This window comes from Zalophus californianus, chromosome 13, assembly GCF_009762305.2.
Source record: "Zalophus californianus isolate mZalCal1 chromosome 13, mZalCal1.pri.v2, whole genome shotgun sequence".
NCBI lineage: Eukaryota > Metazoa > Chordata > Mammalia > Carnivora > Otariidae > Zalophus > Zalophus californianus.
This window is the reverse complement of record NC_045607.1, coordinates 11,781,253-11,798,931: the sequence shown is the minus strand read 5'-3', so window position 1 is coordinate 11,798,931 and position 17,679 is coordinate 11,781,253. Positions and strand designations below refer to the sequence as shown.

General features: G+C 51.1%; 2 protein-coding genes across 3 annotated transcripts in view; one reads left to right on the top strand and one right to left on the bottom strand.

The window, feature by feature from the left end:
* Positions 1 to 2: 2 nt before the first annotated feature.
* LOC113934084 (putative uncharacterized protein ENSP00000383309) lies at positions 3 to 17,655 on the top strand. 2 transcript variants are annotated; one of them, XM_027614640.2, is made up of 4 exons: positions 3 to 127; positions 425 to 545; positions 7,331 to 7,416; positions 10,017 to 13,347. In XM_027614640.2, exons 1-4 carry the CDS (start codon positions 92 to 94, stop codon positions 10,548 to 10,550), a joined length of 777 nt encoding a protein of 258 aa, XP_027470441.1. In that variant the 5' UTR covers positions 3 to 91; the 3' UTR covers positions 10,551 to 13,347. The 2 variants fall into 2 exon arrangements, 1 of the variants encoding a protein (XP_027470441.1); XR_004819508.1 differs by lacking the exons at positions 3 to 127; positions 425 to 545; positions 10,017 to 13,347 and adding exons at positions 16,854 to 16,945; positions 17,518 to 17,655 and having other exon boundaries at positions 6,483 to 7,416.
* LOC113934082 (spermatid perinuclear RNA binding protein) overlaps positions 13,401 to 17,679 on the bottom strand; it is a 132,993-nt gene continuing 128,714 nt past the window's right edge. The window contains exon 18 of the mRNA XM_027614638.2: positions 13,401 to 15,330. Coding sequence (XP_027470439.1) covers positions 15,326 to 15,330 — 5 coding nt within the window. The 3' untranslated portion in view covers positions 13,401 to 15,325. The remainder of the gene's footprint in view (positions 15,331 to 17,679) is intronic.

Genomic DNA, 17,679 nt, shown 5'->3' with positions numbered 1-17,679 from the left:
CAGCGGCTCCAGGCTGCCGGCTTTGCGGGGTGCAGCGGGAGCAGCTGCACCTCTGTGAGGCTGATGCCCTGCCCCGCCACGGCCAGCATGGATGCCCCGCTGCGAAATCAAGTGCCGCAGTGACAGGGTGAGGCGCTGTTTGTGAAGTGGGGGGTTAGGGAAGTTCTACAGGAGGTAAGGGTGTAGTAGAACCTTGCAAGATGAAAGCACCTCACCAGGCAGAGACAGGAAGTGGAATTCCAGGCCTAAAACGTGAAAGTGCGGGAGAAGCAGCCAGGGTCCGAGTCTGCTCTGCTGAAACTTTCAGGGAGAGAGGCGGCAGGGACGACACCTCTCCCAGAAGCTCCTTCCTACTCCCCGGGGGGTCCTCCTGCACCCTGCCCCGTACAGCCCTCTTTACCACCTCGCCCCTTCTCTGCGGCAGGAAGAAGAGCAGTCTCCCCAACCCTGCGGTTCTCCCCATGTGACCTGCCCTCCGGGACCCCTTCTACACCCGGCCTCGGATGGAAACGGGCTGAGATGCAGGCTGCAAAGGAGGGAAGGCGGTGAGTGAAGCCCCTGCTCGGTCTGCTGTCCACTGCACCGAAGCCGGGCAAGTGTCTGGAGGGGCCTGGGCCATGGCAGGTGCGTGACAGCAGCCCGGACAGCGGCTCCAGAGTGCATCTGGGATCCCTTTGTCATTCACAGGCTGAAGAACCAATTTGTGGGGTCCACGTTCCTGGCTAGCTGGGGCGGGAATCCAGAAAGGCCAGCTTGCCCTAGGTTTTCCAATCCCAAGGGTCCTAGTGTTCAGGGAGTGCAGGGATGCAGCAGAAATCCTCACGTCGCAGCTGGGAAAGGAGAAAGGGAGTCCATATGCCGGTCAGCCTGTGCACAGCAGGCCTCAGGGGACTCCGATGGGCCCTGCTGCGGGGAAGTCCCCTAGTGGTGTTGAGACCCAGACTGATAACACTTGAGTGCTGGGGCAGGTGTACGGCGCCCTGTGGGGACAGGGAGGGGTGTGTAATGGCAAGAGAGATGAACCGGCGGGGACTGTTCTTCTGCACTGCTGACTAGGGGATTTGCTGGAGAGTGGGGCAACACTTAGCTGGAACGAACAGTCAGTAGTTAGCACCGTGGTCTGATGGGCCGGGGGAGAGAGACTGGATAATGAGGTTGAGGCCACCCAGGCCAAGCGGTCTGAAGGTCAAGGGAACCTTGACCGGAGAGTTTTAAGCCAACTTCCTTAAAAAACTTAAGTAAGTATCCAGTCAGTCCTTTAGAAAGAAAAGTTGGAGGAGGGAGGAGAGATTTAGAGTCTAAAGAGAGGTGACAAGATAGGCCAGATCGGAGACAGTTCCTGGGGAGTCACCGAAACTTGGTGAGAGAAAGCGGGGGAGACACCCAGGGGGAGCCCAGGAAACACCACTGGGAGGCGGCCGCAGTGTTTCTGAACCTCAGCAGTACGGCTCGTGCTCTGGTGCGGGGCGCTGCCCTGCCCTTCCAGCTGGTTGGCAGCACTCCTCCCTCCCCGCCCCACCGCCACCCGTTTTCACAACCAAAAAGGTCTCCCGTCCCTGGGTGGGGTGGGGCGGTCAGCCCTAGTTGAGAAGGCCTGCCCTGGCAGGGGAGGCGAAGCCAGGAGAGCGCACAGAGCGAGCGAGGGGGCAGGCCTGCGAAGTGCTGGGCGAGGAGAAAGGGCAGCCGCAGAGTAAGGCTGTGGTCACCGAGAGGAAAGGGAGCTCATCAGGCAGCAGTAAGGGCAGGACCAGGAAAGGCTCGTTGGGTTTGGTGACGGTGGGGTTGCTGGTGCCCAGGGTGGGGGCAGACTGCGAGGTGGGTGGGGTGCAGCCAGCTGCGGGGAGGGAGGGGAGGAAGCAGAGACAGGCCAGTGTAGATGTTTAGGAAGCCTGGCTGAGGAGGGAGGGAGAGAAAGGTGGGTAGTTGGCAGGAACCACGGCAGAAAGAGCAAAGAGCATGAGGCTTTGGTGCTGGAAAACTCTGATCCTCGTTCTGACCACCTCCACATTTCCTCCCAGGCTCTGTTCTGTCGGGGCCACAGAAAAGGTCAGTGGAAGTACCTGACGGGCTGGGTGGACTTGCCAGCAGGCCCCCCCATTGAAGCCAAGAGCCTCTGAACCCAAGAGCCTCTGATCGCCAGAGCCTTGCTAATAAGTCCCAGCAGGGAGGAGGCATCTTCCTCAGGCTCCCAAGAGACCTGCCATCCCGTCCGCTCTGAATCGCATGGGGAGCGGCAGCAGGCCTGGTGAATCCCGGTCGGTGGCAGGCAGGGAGAAGTTGGGCCCTGAGTGACAAAGGGAAGCAGGGACGCCCAGTGCCTTGTCCAGTCAGTGGTTGCACTTACCTGGAGGGCAGGAGCAGGCCCTGGCCTGGCTCTCTGCCTTCTCTGTCCCCGGGCTCTGCGTTACTGGGGCAGCTCCACGGCAGGACCCTCACAAGGGGGAAGAGCTTCAGCTTTGGATACAGGTGGTTGCTGCCATTCAGAAGTTCTGTACTTTTATCTGTGAGCCTTAGTGTCCTGATCTGCCATGTGTGGGTACTGCCAGCCCTGGGAAACAGGTGTGAGATGCGTGCAAAGCACCCAGTAAATTCTACAGTTTAGAATTCGGCCCTCGCTTGGCACCCACAACTCCCCACTCGCTAGGTCGGGGTGCCAGGTTAAAGTTTCAGGTCCAGTGAACTCTTTGCACCATTAGCAGAGAGTTGTAAGGGCAGGAAAATGGTCCTGCACTTGACCATTTCATCCAAGTGACAGCCTTCATTTAACCAGAGTGGGTCCAGACAGAAGCTTTTATTTTGTATTCATCCAAATGGGGAGAATGCAACATGTCAGGGCATTACAGACAAATGGCAGCAGCCAGACGAGAGGGTGAGTGTACGGCAGAGTCCGACAGTCGGTGCGAAGGAGCCACAGTGTGGGCGCTGGGGTGGCAGAGAGTCCCTTTGGACGAAGGCCAGGCATCTCTGGGCGAGGCACTGGTGACAGTCCACACATGCAGGCTGCTGCTTCAACCATGTCGAAGGTTTAAAGTTCAGAGTCCTATGTGTCGTCATTGCCCCAGAGGGGAAGGACAATCCTTGGTGGTCGAGTTTGCCATCGTTTTTCAACATCATACACAACATAAAGTTATTGCCAAGGACTTTGCACTGCAAATTATACTATTTACACTTGCGTATTCAGAAAAAACAGTAGATAGGTATTTTAAATTGATATCTAAAAACTACCTGGGCCATCACCAGACCAGAGTGAGAGTAAGCTACAGCCAGGAGTCCAATGTCATGTGTGTAACCGTGCAGTGGGGAAAGAAAGGTTTTCTACCCACAACTACACTTGGCCTTCTCCATGCCTCCTGAACTCCCCACCCCGGGGCTGAGGCTGAGCAGGGCCACCTTACTCCTTTATGAGAGAAGACCCTTCTTGAACAGCCCCGGGCTTCAGTTCGGAACTAGCGGCCTCCTCCCCACACCATGCCACCCTACCCACTCTGCTTCGAGCGGGTAACGAGTCCCCAACAGGCCCCTCGCTTCCAGTGCGACATGGCAAGCAGACCAGGGTCTGGGGGCTGTGGAGCAAACAGGCTGAGCCGGGCCCATCAGCCTCACTGCTCCTAGAAGTACCCTCACCCTAATTAGGGCTACCTCAGGAGACTGTCCTCTCCTGTCCTCCTGGAAGGTGTGGCTGGGCCCCCACCGGCCACTTAGGCCGGCAGACTGCTCCCTGGTAAAAGGCCTGAGCTCTGAGACACTTCGGGGTAAGCAAGGTAAGCACTGCTCAGGGCTGAAATAGATGAACTCTGCCCAGGGAAGGCGGCTCATGCCTCACTTAGAAGCTCACCAGAAGACAAGAGGACTCCCACAATAAGTATTCACTCTGCTTCCTTAAGCTCCTGGGAAGGAAATGCACCTGAGGGTGGGAGACGGCACACAAGACAGCCAGAGCCGCCTGGGATTCCTGGGAGGTGCCGAAAATAAGGCCCCGGAGTGCAGGGCCTTGACGTTGCCCGTAATTTGTCTCCCCGGCTGAGTTTCTAGACACAAGGGAGCAAGACCCGGTAGGCCCCCACCGCTGAGAAGCCACTGCGGGAAGCGAGAGAGGGAGCAGGCAGCCCGAGGTGTTCCCTGGACGAAGAAGGGGTGCAGTGCGAACCCCGCCTGAGCGCGAGACGCCCTCCTGGTCAGGGAAGGGGATGCATCTAACGGCGGCGCTTCTGACTCGACGGGAAAGAAGAGGTGTTTGGGGAATCAGGGCTTGCTGGCCCGGTGGAATTCCAGCCACAGCTCGTGTGGGTGTCCTCACGACCCCAGGGCTCAGGGCCGAGGCCAACACAGTGACACGTATCAAGGAAGGAGCGCCGCCTGGAGCAACGTGTCTTGCCACCAACACACCAAACCAAAACGCCTAAGCCCTCAGCCCAGAGAAGAGGGGAAAAGAGGCTGGACACTTAGAATGCAACTTAATAAATCACAGGTGGAGAAGGGACCTCTTGAAGGGTCTTCTGAGCGATCGAAAACTCCTGTCTCTACTCTGAATTTCCATGAGCAACAACAACAAAAATCTGACTTTACAGAGCAGGAGAAGTATTTAGGTTAGAGTCCAAAAAAAGAAAAGCCTTCTGACCATCTGTGTCCCTAAGCAGGAAAATGGCATCAAGCCTATGCTCGTGGGCTAGGAGAGGGCAAGGGCCTGGGCCAGGCTCCAGCTCCAGAGGGACTGTGGTGCCCGACTGACAGGAGCTTCCCTCTGAGGCCTGAGCTGAGGAAAGGCCACAGCTCACATCACACCCAGGCCCACCTTCGTCCTTTCCCTTCCGTGAGCCCAGAAATGCCTCTGGGAAACAAGTGCTCCTCAGAAAAGTTACCCACCTACTGTCAGAACATGAGAGCCCCCTCTCCCCAAGCCCCAAAAGAGAAGATCAGGGACCCAAGTCCGAGAGGCACACCCTCCACGAAAGGGAGCCTGACGAGCCCCGGCTGGCATCCGACGGGCCTTGGAGGCTCACAGCTTTGACCACGCCTTCCTTCCGTAACCCTCACCCAGTTCCCAGCAATGACAGGACACAGCTTCGCTCCGCATGCAGCGTGCACGTGTTCCCTAGGTTTTTCACCATTTCCTACCACCCTCCCAAGTCCTCCCCCGGGGGCCAGGCCCACCTGCCCAGGGCAGCACCCAACCCCTCACCTCCTGACTGGGTCTCCGGAGGACCAGGGTGCGGGCAGAACACACGCAAAGCTCCTCCCAGTAACTCCAGTGCTGCCAGTGCTGGCGCCACGCCTCCCAGCTGCGGGGCCTCAGGCAGGTGCCTTCCCCTCTCAGCTGCGTGGGAGCTGCACCTGCTGCCCCAGCCTTGCCGGGGGCTTAGGGAGATGGCAGCTCCTGTCACTGCACACGAGGCACGCAGCCCCCTCCTCACTGGAGGACGACGAGGGCAGCTCCCAGCCCTAGCGCCTCACCAGTGCTCCGGGTACAGAGGCTCCCCTCACCCGCCCACAAACCGCGGGGGGTGGGGGGGGGTGGGGACACGGACCTCCGATCTGGAAAGCAGAAAGCACTATGTACATTTCCAGTTGTTTTCATCGCCCCAACTACATTGAGCACCTTGGGGCAGGCACCGTGAGTGACTCACCTCAGTCTTCCCTGTACCCAGTGGAAGGCCCGGCCCCAAGCAGTTTGTGACGCCCCTGAGCAGGGTTGGCTTTAGCCTGTGACACACATCTTGCCTCAGTAGTTTGTAGGCTTCCTGAGAGTCCCGACCATGGTCTGTGCTTCTCCGAAGGCCTGTTCCTATGGGCTGGCTGCACGCGGACAGGAAGGGAGTCCACTGCGTGAAGCTCTCCTGCCATGAACTCAATGCTGAAGTGAGGGGAGCGCATTTTCACCCTCACACACCGAGGCCCCAGGCCAATATCTAAATCTGGCTTGAGACGGTATGTTTGTCTTGCCCTTTTAAATGGTCTTTAGGACAGCAAGAGAGAAAAGGCCTAGACGTGGAGGATCTTATCAAGCCCTGCCAAGTCCAAGAGTGTGCTCCCTGTCCCCTAAAGCCAAAGGCCAGAAACACCAACTCTCTGGGACTTCTCCTTCCCACTTGAATACCAACTCTAACCAAAGTCTTGCCTAAAAAGACCAGATATGTGGTTTTCCAAAGTCTTCCACAACTAGAGTGATGTTTCTAAAGTGCATCTGTGATCAGTTTACCATTCTGAACACAACCCCTCACTGGCTCCCAGCACCCAGAGAATGAGGACCACGCTCTTTGGCCTGGCACTCAGGGCCCTTCCCAGGCCAGGCGCAATGTGCCTGTGGGACTGCATGGTCCCCAGTGTTCCACACACACTCTCCCTCCCTCTAGAGCAGCTTCCTTCTTACGGCTCTCCTGATTCACCCTGAGCCCCTGTCACCCTGGACTTCCCCAAGCTTCATTCTGCTCTATATTTTGCTCTCACCTGTCAATGCATTAACCACCCCCCCCCCCCCACACAAAACCTGTGGTCCTTACGGGCCAGGACCACCCCTTACTTCTCAGTGCTCACACAGGACAGATGCTCTCAGGAAGCCCTGTGGGAAGATGGATGGGCCAGGCAGCAAATGGAAGTTTCCAATCATGAATAAGCCAAGGGGTGAGCAGTCTCTACAGCCCAAGACGGGTTGGCAAAATATGGCCCACTATCTGTTGGGTTTCTTGTGTTGTTTTTTTTGTTTGTTTTTTAAGTTTGCTGGACCACAGCCATGCTGTGTTTATATGGACCACAACCACTGTCTCTGGGCACTCTTGTTGCTCCCACAGCCGAGCAAAGTAGCCATGAGAGTGAATGGTCCATGGAGCCTGAAAGGTTGGCCCTTTCCAGAAAGTTTGCCAACACCAGGGCTAAGGCAGTGCTCCCGCATATTTCCTCCTCATGACACACACAGGTGATAATAAGGTGGCCGCTAGGGTAAAAAGACAAAGCCGTTTGTAGTTACACACACTTGGCCCTGGGGTCCTGGCCACCCCAAAGGCTGAAGGGATCAGTGTCTCAGGGCACCTGGAACCTTTCATAGCTCTGACCCAAAGGTTCAAAACTGTAGCTGCCTCTTTAGCCTTAATCCCCAGCAGAGCTATAGAAACAACAGAGGTGCAGAAACCCACCCTGACTCCTCTCAGTTTTGCGAGCCACCTGTCCTGAGCTAGACACCAAAATCTTACATGGTGTTTTCCCCCTTTTAAAGTCCTCCGTAAAGTCAGTCTGCAACTTCCCACTAGCTAAAAACCATGTTCTACAGATGTTGAATCCAGTGAGCTCTGGACCTTGCCCAGGTAAAGAAACCAAAGCGTTACTTTTTTTAAAACAGAAGGCCACTGTACGAAGGAACACCCAGTACTCGTCACTCCCTTTGGCGAACCCAGCAGAACAGACGTGCAGAAACTCAGGGAAAGGGTAAGATGCTGCCGACTGACCAGCCTGCAAACCTCTCTATCCACTGCCAAAGAGGTGCTTCCCAGAGAGCACAAGAGGGCTCACACCTCACACCAGTGAGGACTTGGGCCCACCAAACTCCCAATTCCCAGCCCAAAGGACATGGTCCTTGCCACACTGCTACCCCTCTCCCGTCACCCCCTCCTGCCCTGCCAGCACCTTCTCCCGGCCCCACCTTCCCCATCTTGGCCCCAAGTACCACTGTCCTCTCAGTGACCTACTGAACAGAGGCCCAGAAGAAGTGCTTGGGCAGATCCCCCGCTACCCTTAATGGATGCTGTGGTACCCTGGCCCCCTGCCGGGAGCCATCCCATCCACCCTCCCACTCGGTCCAGGCGAGGAGCCTGGCTTATGAAGAGACCCCATTCTTGTATCTGTGGCAGCCCCTGCCTCCCGCCTCCAGTCTTTCCCCATCCAACTGTCCAGATCAACCCTCCAGAATTCGCTCACCATTTTGGAACAGGATAAGCACCGAAGGGCACAGGACCCAGGGCCTTACCCCAAGTGACTCCAAATTACACATCCCATCTGCCACTTCACCCTTCTGACCATCCCAGTTCCCGTCAGCAAGTAACCATGCCGCTCCAGAAGGCCATGCCCTTTCTGTGCACACCATGCGCTGCCGCCCCCCCTCCCGCCCCCTGCTTTGAGAGCTCTCCTCACGACCCTCCTGGCAGACTGCCGTCCAGCTCGGATGCCCATCTTAGGGGGAAGACTCTGCCAACCCGGTCAGAGCCGCCCAGGTCCTCAGCCTCCTCACAGGCCTGGCTCCCGCACTGAGGGGAAGGCCTGCCAGAGTTTTTCCCAACCACAGAAGACAGCTCTGATCTGTTCAAGCCCCTGGGCAACCCCTCCCTCTTCCTGTGCGCTCCATCTTGGTCAGCGGTTTCACCTTCTACTCCATTGTTTAAGCTGAAAATCCTGACATTTTCTCCAGCTATTCCTTCTGCCGGGTCACCACAGAGCCTGGTAAACAGCAGCAGGTGACAGTGAAGGTTTCTCAATGAATCCATATGCCCAAGAGGGGAGAAGTGGTCTTGGCAGTGTCCCCAGAACACATCAGTGTTCCATCCAAACTTGATACCCCATGGAAGAAATTCCTCTACACTATGCTAACAGTTAGCTTGCTTAAACATTCCTGGTACCATGGGCCTCATTTCTCACCACACCTTATCTCCCAGGGCAGTTCTGTCATCCTGGGAGGCACACATTAGCCCAAATTGCCCAACTGGCTTCCTATAACCGTCCTTACCCTTCTGGAGCCAGATACAAGTAAATATAACCCTTTAAAATCACTGATGGATAAGTCCTCTCCTTCCCCAGCCTCAATGAATCTCATTTTGAGGGGCATTCAGCTTTCCAGAGTTCCCCAGGTGCCACCTTCCAGAGGTTTCTCACCTCCTAGATGTCCATATTTCCCTTATGTAGCCTCTAAGGACATGAGGGGTGCTAAGAAGCTGAGCAACTTCTGAGACCATCTCCATTATGAAGGGTCCAACGAGATCCCAACATCAGAGCCCTCGAGCAGTGTGTCACTGTGAGGGTGACCCCTCTGGTTGGAGCACACACTGAAGGCCTAGGCAGGGAGAGTCGACAGACGACAGCCAAAACATGGATGAAGCTGAATATAGAAAATACACTTCTAACAGCACACCGCACCCCCCACCAACACTTGGGGGTCTCTCCAATAGCAATCACCGGTTTGCACTTCGTTATGGAGTTCAGTTACAGTGCAAAAAGATGGTGTGGAAACAGAGGGAGCTGAGGCTAACCAGTCAGTCCCCTGGCCTGGGGGCAAGCTCACAAATAGTTCTTCAAAGGAACCAGAGAAAGAGTTAAGCCTGAAGTCTGGATTCTTTTTTTCCCCATGTGGCGGGGGGGGAAGGGAGGGAGGGGGAGCATAGGTTTTTGCTTATTTTGTTTCAAACCACAAAGGATCTAGTCCAGAAGCGTGGACGAGAGGTCCGTGGAATGCATCACAGCGAGCAGGGGACCGGGGAGCCAGGCGGTTTGGGAAACGGGGCGGTGGCAGTGCTCCGCAGGGACCCCAACCACCAGCACTGCGCACAGCGAGCGCTATCAGGTTGGGGGGCCCAGCTGGTGACAGGCTGTATAATTTGTGGCAAGTCACTGTGGCTAAGCCTCCATTTCCTCATCTGTAAAAGGAGATCATTTCTAGGTCCCACAGTTGTGGTGTAATTCAAATCTCGTCCCTAAGAACGGGCTTCTGTTAGCTCCAAAAACAGTGGCAGGCATGTTATTTCTTCTGTGTGGTTAAAAACTCACTTATTAGGAGCCACAGTGTTTTGCCACAAACAAGCTGGGTGGTTTGGCGAGGTCTCTGGGCTTCCACGTCCTTGCCTGCGCAGTGGGAACAGCAGTGCACATACTGCGGCTTGTCCAAACCGTAGGGGCAGCACCGGACGTGGGGTGGCCGCTGGGAAAGATCGGCTGCTAAGGCAGTGCTGTGCCAGGTACTCACTCTCCTCACACACAAGTCACTGTTCTGGAACTCGGGCAACCTGGGTGTAAAACAGTTCCTTCTTCCTGCTCCCCACCAGCATTGTGGCAGGTGGTGCCGAGAAACAGCCAACTGCCAGGGACCATGCCCTGCGGTGAGGGAGGACCGTTCTGCCCTGGAGAGGATTCGGCCTCCATCCCTCAGGCAGAGACCCAGGAGGCCATCATCGGCCAAGGAGCCTGCGGCCTGGTGTGCGGCAGCGGGAGCCGCGGACAGGGGCAGCAGAGCGGCTCAGGAGACCTCCAAGCCACCCCAGAGGGGCTCACCAAGCACCACCAAGTCTAAGGGGCTGCCTGCTGCCTCCAGGCTGGCAGCCTGTCCTGAAGCCTCGTCTGGGGAAAGTCCTGCTGATCAGAACAGGCCCCCGCCACCTGCCACTCCGCCAGCTGTGCTTAGCAGGGGGACAGCCCCCCAGCACCCCCCAAACCTGGGCTGCCGGCCTTCCAGGCCCCTCTCTTCTTTTTACCCCATGAGTCAAAAGCTCGCCAGGCTTGAGTCTGGCTCAAATCTTCTAAGGCATCCCCATCACCAGTCTCAGGCCAGGCAGAGCGTCACCTCAGAAAGCATTAGCTGAACGCGGACACAGACCTCAAGTTCTCATTGATATTCAAACAGAAAAACAAGCTTGAAATATAAGCGCTTCCCTTCGTTTATGCAGCCACACCTTACTCTTCTAGCCTATCCTTCCGGTTTGTTCAACAACTTCCCCAGTTGGTCCAGTAAAAAACAGCCCTATTTGTAAAAGGCCAGGATCCGGCACAGGAGCCCATCAGCCCATCTGGCCCAGCCCACTGCCTGCGTGTCCCTCCTGCCACGCGGCGCTCCCCTCCCCTTTGGCCACACAGCACGCACAAGCGTGCATGGTGTGGTGGAAAGAGGCTTTGGCATCGAACAGAGTGGGGTTTCATCCCTAGCTCTAGTGCTTAACTCTGAGCCTCAGTCTCTTCTCTTGTAAAATAAGAATACCACCTCTGAGAAGGTTGTTGGAGAAGAATGTCCAAGTGCCTGGCCCACACAAGACAGCAATTTGAGAATTTCTTCCTTTTCTTTCTTCTGTTCCTTCAATCTACTGCTGCCCACAGCCCAAAATAACTTAAATTGAAGGCTACTATTGACTTCATTACCTGAAAACATTTAGCTGACAGGTAAATGCAGAGACCTCTCATCCCAACCTTACAGAGGATCCAGGTAGGTGAAGCCAGACCAAGGCTGAGAGACTGGGTCCCGAGGCAGTGCTAAAAGAAGGTCTGCATGGCAGCCAGGCTAACGTTACGTCCTGTGGACCAGAAGCAGCAGGAGAGGTATGACCATACATCTCCGGCTGGGACACGCTAACCAGTCTCCCTTAAGCTGCCCAGGCAGATGGCGGCAATCTCCACGAAGCCCCCCAGCAAAGGGAGCACAGTTTGCAGAATGGCAAAGTTCTGCCAAGAAAGACAAAGACCCTCCTTAGAAGGACCAAGGAATTAAGATGTTAAAACTGACTGGTCAAAGCTGGGCGGGTGGTGGCGGGGGAGGGAGGAAAGGAAAAAGAAAAGAAAGGCCCTCCCTCAACCTTGGCTCAATGAGGCAATGATTCCACCAAACAGCCACAGCTGTAGAATGGGGTGACTTCTGCCAGGACATTAGTTATACAAATATCTCTTGGATTTAAGAAAAGCCTCTTGCTTTGGGGCTACAGCAAGAGAGTAAGGTCTTTGGAGTTTCCCCTGGAACTGGGGCTGTTGTGTCCCCTCTTCATTCACTTCCCATTGCAAACAATACAGACAGACCGTTGGTACCATTAAAAGAAGAAAAAAAAAGCCTCTCGACTATCATGCCAATCCATCTTATTTGTCTTTAAAGGTAATGCTCAGTCCCTGTCTACACAGTTTTTATAAACTTAGAGCGTCGCAGAATTCAACCTAAAAAAAAAGAGAGAGAGAGAGAACTGAATCTGGAACCCCCACCTAGCATACCACCTGCCAACAGACAGGGATGCCTGCACCTGCCCACCCTCAGTGCGGCTGAAGCCTGTGCAGAAAGAGACAGCAAAGCTGTTCAGCCGGCTCACCATCTACCCATTCTTCCTTTTACTGAAAAGAGAAAGAGATGGATGGACAGGCAGATGTGTTTTTTCTAAGATTAACATGCAGGGGAGGCCTCCTGTGGGGATGAGTGCCGATGTGTCCCAAGGCGCTGAAGCACACCAGGCAGAGAAGCTGCAAGAATGCTACAAAGAGACGCACGGGAGTCAGCGGCCCTCTAAGCACGCCACCCAGGCTCCTCCTCCCGTGGTTTATAATAACTTGATTTCTACCTGCCAAAAACTGGTGAGCTCTGGATGTTGGATTCCAGGGCTAGCTGTAATCACACACCTCTTTTCTTCTCATTAATGCACTGGGAGGAAAATTGGAATCAGCAGGCTGATACTCTAAGCTCAGCCCTTTTGAAGTTCCAAGCACACTTAAATGCCCAAGCGAGTACATACGGATCCCTGGCAGCAGACCGGCCAGTGAGCTCACCACCACAGCAGAAACACGGGCATTTTCAGTCAGCAGGGATCTGCAGCTACCTCCCCACACTACCTCTCTAAGTGTTTGCTTTATGTTTCCTGTTTAGGGGTCCTCTCTCAAAGTGTGGGAGCACCCCCAGCCTGCAAATACCAAGGAACCAACAATGCAGCTCCCCCCGCCCCCCGCCCCGAGCAGGCCATGTGCTTGCTTCTCCAGTACAGTTTTGCTGCCTCCCTCACATACCTTCTGTCCCTTCGGCCAACCATGGTAGGGACCGTCAACACTGACTGAGTACCTACTGTGCACCAGGTACTATTCCGAGCACTCTATGTGTATTAACTCATATAATCCCCAAGCCCCACAGGAATTTGCTGGAGGGAGAAAAATACTTTGGCCCAGATTCCCACATGATTTCTATTCCCTATTTCTAGCTGTGCTGTAAAGCTTACATAACCTAATTTGCACTATGGAGCTATTTTTTAAAATCTCCAAAGATCACTGCATCAAGTATCAATGGAAGCTGTTAGCTCCTACCTAAAATGATAATGTGGGAAAGGATATCTATTCTTACAACTAACTCAACTTGAATTCTTGACTTAAAACGGTCTTTCTGGAAGATGGGATGAGGAAGGGAAAGAGACTCATTCTTACATAAGAAGTCCTAGCTTGTGCTCTGTAAGTTGCTGCTAGAGAAACATCAATACTGAAACTCATCTCAGCAGTAGGTAGTTTCCTGACGCTGTGGTGGTTATTCATTTACCACTTATCTCCCTTCCAGGCCTCCTAGTAACACTGAGAAACCTACGGTCACTGTGTGGCATCAGATCCTTATAGCTTGCAAGTACAAATACAGCAGAACCTTTTTTGCTCTGAGGACTTCAGAGAGACCCCCCCCCGCACCCCCCCACCCCCCCACCCCGCCCCGGCCCAGGACGCACTGGCCTGTGCTGAGTAGGAGGTACAGGAGGACCATTCACAGAGCAGGTTTTCAGCTTTAACTGCTCCTAATGTCCCTAGTTCCTAGGGCTCTGGATTCCTAGGAATCTAACTGCTGAGGGCAAGGGCGGGGACACATCTGCAAATCTTAGTTCGTTCCCCTAACTCACTACTGAAGACTTGCATCCACCGCAGTTATTAAAGAAATCTAGATAAACAGGTAAGTTATAATGAATGATTGATTATAAGCACAAAATTCCCCTCGTCATCAAAAAAATGTGGTGTTTAAAGCAACCACTTTGGTCTCTGCTATACTATAAAAACTGCTTAAAAAGGACTGGGATATTTGTTCATTTCATTCCGTTCACTTACTTGGAGAGAGGTCCATGAACATAAACAGAGCTGGTTTCAGGCTCTCAAAACTGCCAGGGAAATATTTAAAATGAGTGAATTTCCAAATGATGGCCAGTTCAGTGATGTCAGAGGGCCTATAATATTAAATAATCTATAAATAAACTACTAACCAAGTTAATTATCTTTTGACACTGCTACTGCATCATTTGTCTCCCAACCTAGGAGATTTATAATCAGCCCAATTCCACCAACAAGGAGACTCTCAGACTTGCATGTTTTCACCGGGCAGAGCCTCTGTTTCACTAGTACCCAGAGAAGGACATGGCACGTTAAGGGCACTCAGCTGCTTGATGAGGACGGGAATGTACGTAGTACTAGTCAGCTAGATCTCATACAACCTTCTATAGATGCCAAAGCCACATTCGACGTACATACAGATACTGTATGGGGAAAAAACGTTGTTCCAGCAACCTTCAAAGTTAGTAATAACAAGAAAATTGCTACTTAGAGACATATAAAACACAAAATTCATTTTAATCTCTATATATCAAATACGGCCTCAGCAAAGAACATCTAACACATATGAAATGTATTTATGGGACACACTAAATGAAGCAAACCCTTACTAAAATATTTGGCCTAACCCTCACATCTTTTAAATGAACTCCATGATGGTTGAGTAAGGTGGGAAATCAATCATCTAGCTTCCTAAACTGGAAAAGACAGATGAATTGTCTGTTTAGTCTCTGCAGACTGGGTATTTACCATTCTGAGTCTTGCAAAGTTGGTTCTGCAAATAGTTAGCTTAACTCAGTCAATTACATATTTTTCCATAGTTACCTTAATATTTTGGTTGTGGTTTTTTTTTTTCATTTTCTATTGCTTTTTCTTTTTATGGCTTCTTGCTGCTGTTGTATTAGGGCATACAACACAGATCAGAGATTTCATTTCTCAGAGAAGTTTCTCTCCTTGAGAAATTGGCACTTTGATCCTCTGCTTGTGTAACAGCTACATATAAATGGATCCTACCAGCATTGTTACCAGTCTTGCTGCTTATGAAATTCTAGCACTTTGGCCAAAAGGGTGCCCTGATATTAAAGTCTTCTTAGGTGAACTCTTCCCACCACCAAATTCTTTTATTTAAACATGGCTGTGTGTGTAATTCACATATATGTAATATCATAAGTTTCTACACACATACACACATTTAACTCGTAAAAGTGAAATGTCTCTCTTGAATAAAAAGTAATTACAAGGGTATTAAAACAAATGCTGAAAATAACTATTTTACATTTAGATCATAAAAATTTTAAAGGTAATATCATGACATAAGACCTAGGAGATCAAACACATCCTGTATGATTGTCATATATGCACGTTGTGTTCATTGACTTTTAGTTATTTTTCTCTTTAATCAGAAAATAAAAGAGCTTACCTTTGTTTACTGAGACCACAGCTTACAGTCACTAGATCTCAGCCTATTTTATACAAGTGATATGGCTACGAAGGTCCGAGGAGAACGAGAATAAAGTGAGATAAACGTGCTGAAAACTGCTTAAAAGTATTAACCTGAAATACACAGAGGGTCCAACACTAGTTTTAAAAATACATTAACGAGGTATTCCCAGCTCTTCAATTAATAACGGTGACTGACTGATTCATGATTTTCAAACATTCACCCGAATTTTAAAAAAAGAAGGAAAGGCTAAATAGCAGAAAAATCTATAAGTGGTTTGTTCCCAGGTTAACGATTTCAGAAAGACTACAAATGACTCGGGACTCCTTGCTGCACGCACCATGCACTGCATCTAGTCAGCATGAGGTATGTTGGGAATCTATTGGACCAATTACCTTGCACAAGAGAGGGGGTGCTCCTGCAGCCAGAAGAGACCAGGGCTGCAGGCCACATCCCTGGCTGGGTGCCAGCCCCCATGCAAAGAATATGGCTTCAAGGAGGACCCCTATCTCTGAGAAATTATAATAGCGCTAACTGACGCAGTCAGGAATGCAACTACCCAATTTATGTGCTACAAAAGTTTAAAAACTGTCAGGAGATAGCACAGCTCACACACTGAGTCTAAGTTCTACATTGGTCTGTAAACTCCCTGACAAGAGACTATGCTAGGAGGGGTTAAGTACAGATATTGCTAGGTTTCCAAAGGAAAGGTTTTAAAACAGACACCGTGGCTTTGAATAAAGTATTGCTCTTCTTTAAAATGCTCAGTCATTGCTTTCCAAAAGAAGGTGTCAGAGTGGTGTATCTGAAAGCTGGAAAGCCTCAGAGGGTCACAATGCTCTTAAGACCAAGACAGAAATTGCCATTTCAAGCCAGACAACCTGATGGTTCTAGAAGTCAGAGAAGAAATCTTGAGGGCCCAAGTGAATAATAAGTGGCGCGACGCTCAGAGGCTGGCAATAGGGGCTGTCAATGAAAAAACCGCCTACAGTGGAGAAAAGAGCAGAGAAGCAACACTTGGTGTTAATGTCACAGAATTTGGTGAAGCCAAGAGCTTCATTTATATTTCTCTGCTCTTTCAGCTGTAAGTGGAATTTTCATTACAAAATGGAGGGGTGGGAAGGGCAGAAGGAGGGGAGGGGACACTTAATTCATTACAAAATTTCAACAGTTGAACTTGCATGGTTACCACTTCTAACAAAGGACTGACAGCTCAATTATTTTAAGTAAAGCAGAGAAATGTAAAAGTTTGCAGCAACTGGGCAGGTTTACAACATGGTTAGTAACTTCCAACAAACAACAAAATTAAAAAAAAAAAAAAAGACTTGGTAGAAACCATTTGAAATGACTGCCATCATGTTGGAAAACAGCACAGCTCCCTTTTTCACCATCATAGAGGGGTTAAATCATGAAGCTGAGTCAGCTACTTCAAAATAATTTTCTAAAGAGAAATCTCCAGAGAGATTCCAACTTGGAATGCAAATTTGACAATCAATTTCAAATAACAATCTGGCTGCAGCTGCCAATTAATAGTATTCCAAACACAGAGAGGACTATTGTAAATATTGAATTAATAAAAACTGGAGACTACCAGCCATGCTTTTTCTTCTCAGTGATGGCTCTGTTTCATCCATAGGTCAGCAAAATGAATCAGTGAAACATGAAAACTCCCAGCTGCAATGGGCCCTCAGGTTTATGTCTAGCCACTTAATGCACAGGATGAGAATGGTAAGTTCACAGCTATTTCTAGCAAGTGATGAGGTTTTATTAAAGTATCACCCACCACTAATAAAGACTAAAGGTCAAGGAGCAGAAGTAACAAGCCACTGTGATAATAAATCCACATCTGAGAAGTGACACTAACATTTGTTTTAAATTGCCCATCTCATTCCCATTTAGCAGTTCCAAAGAAATCTGGTACATAAATTTGCTATATTTTGCGAAGCCCATTCTCACTGATGGGCACTACTGGGCTCTGAGAAACAGAATTTAAGAGGGAAGAGGGAAGCTAATTCGTACTAAAAACAGACATTTTTAAGACATAGCAACTTAGAAATCTCGACACGGGACCACACTGGTGCCTTCATGGGGGTGAGTACCTTAATGAAACCATTACCTTCTAGTAACATCATAGGCTCTCCAAACAAGGCGAGAATGCAGGGGAAGGCTCAGGTCTGCACCCTTTATAGGACAGCACAATGTTACCAACTGATCATTTTTCACCAGCTTAATCAGATAAATTTTAAGAAAAACTTAAAAATAAATGCTGACCCATGGCTGAAACCTGTCACTTTTCACAGCATCACTCAACAAGAACTGGGACAATCGAAGAGCAAGTTTTTATGGGGACCCTGTTGCTGCTTTAGATTCTGATGTAATTGAAGAGGAAAAGAGACCTTTCCATGAATCCCAGAAAAATCGCTAATCTTCTATCTGCATGAAAAAAGCCAGGGAAGTGAACA

What these genes read in the sequence shown, in the direction of transcription:
- LOC113934084 (XM_027614640.2), top strand. Translation starts at nt 92, where the DNA reads ATGCCCCGCTGCGAAATCAAGTGCCGCAGTGACAGG. An exon ending in TCAAGTGCCGCAGTGACAGG is followed by an intron (nt 128 to 424) that starts GTGAGGCGCTGT and finishes TCTCTGCGGCAG; the next exon opens with GAAGAAGAGCAGTCTCCCCA. An exon ending in GCTGCAAAGGAGGGAAGGCG is followed by an intron (nt 546 to 7,330) that starts GTGAGTGAAGCC and finishes TTTTTAAAACAG; the next exon opens with AAGGCCACTGTACGAAGGAA.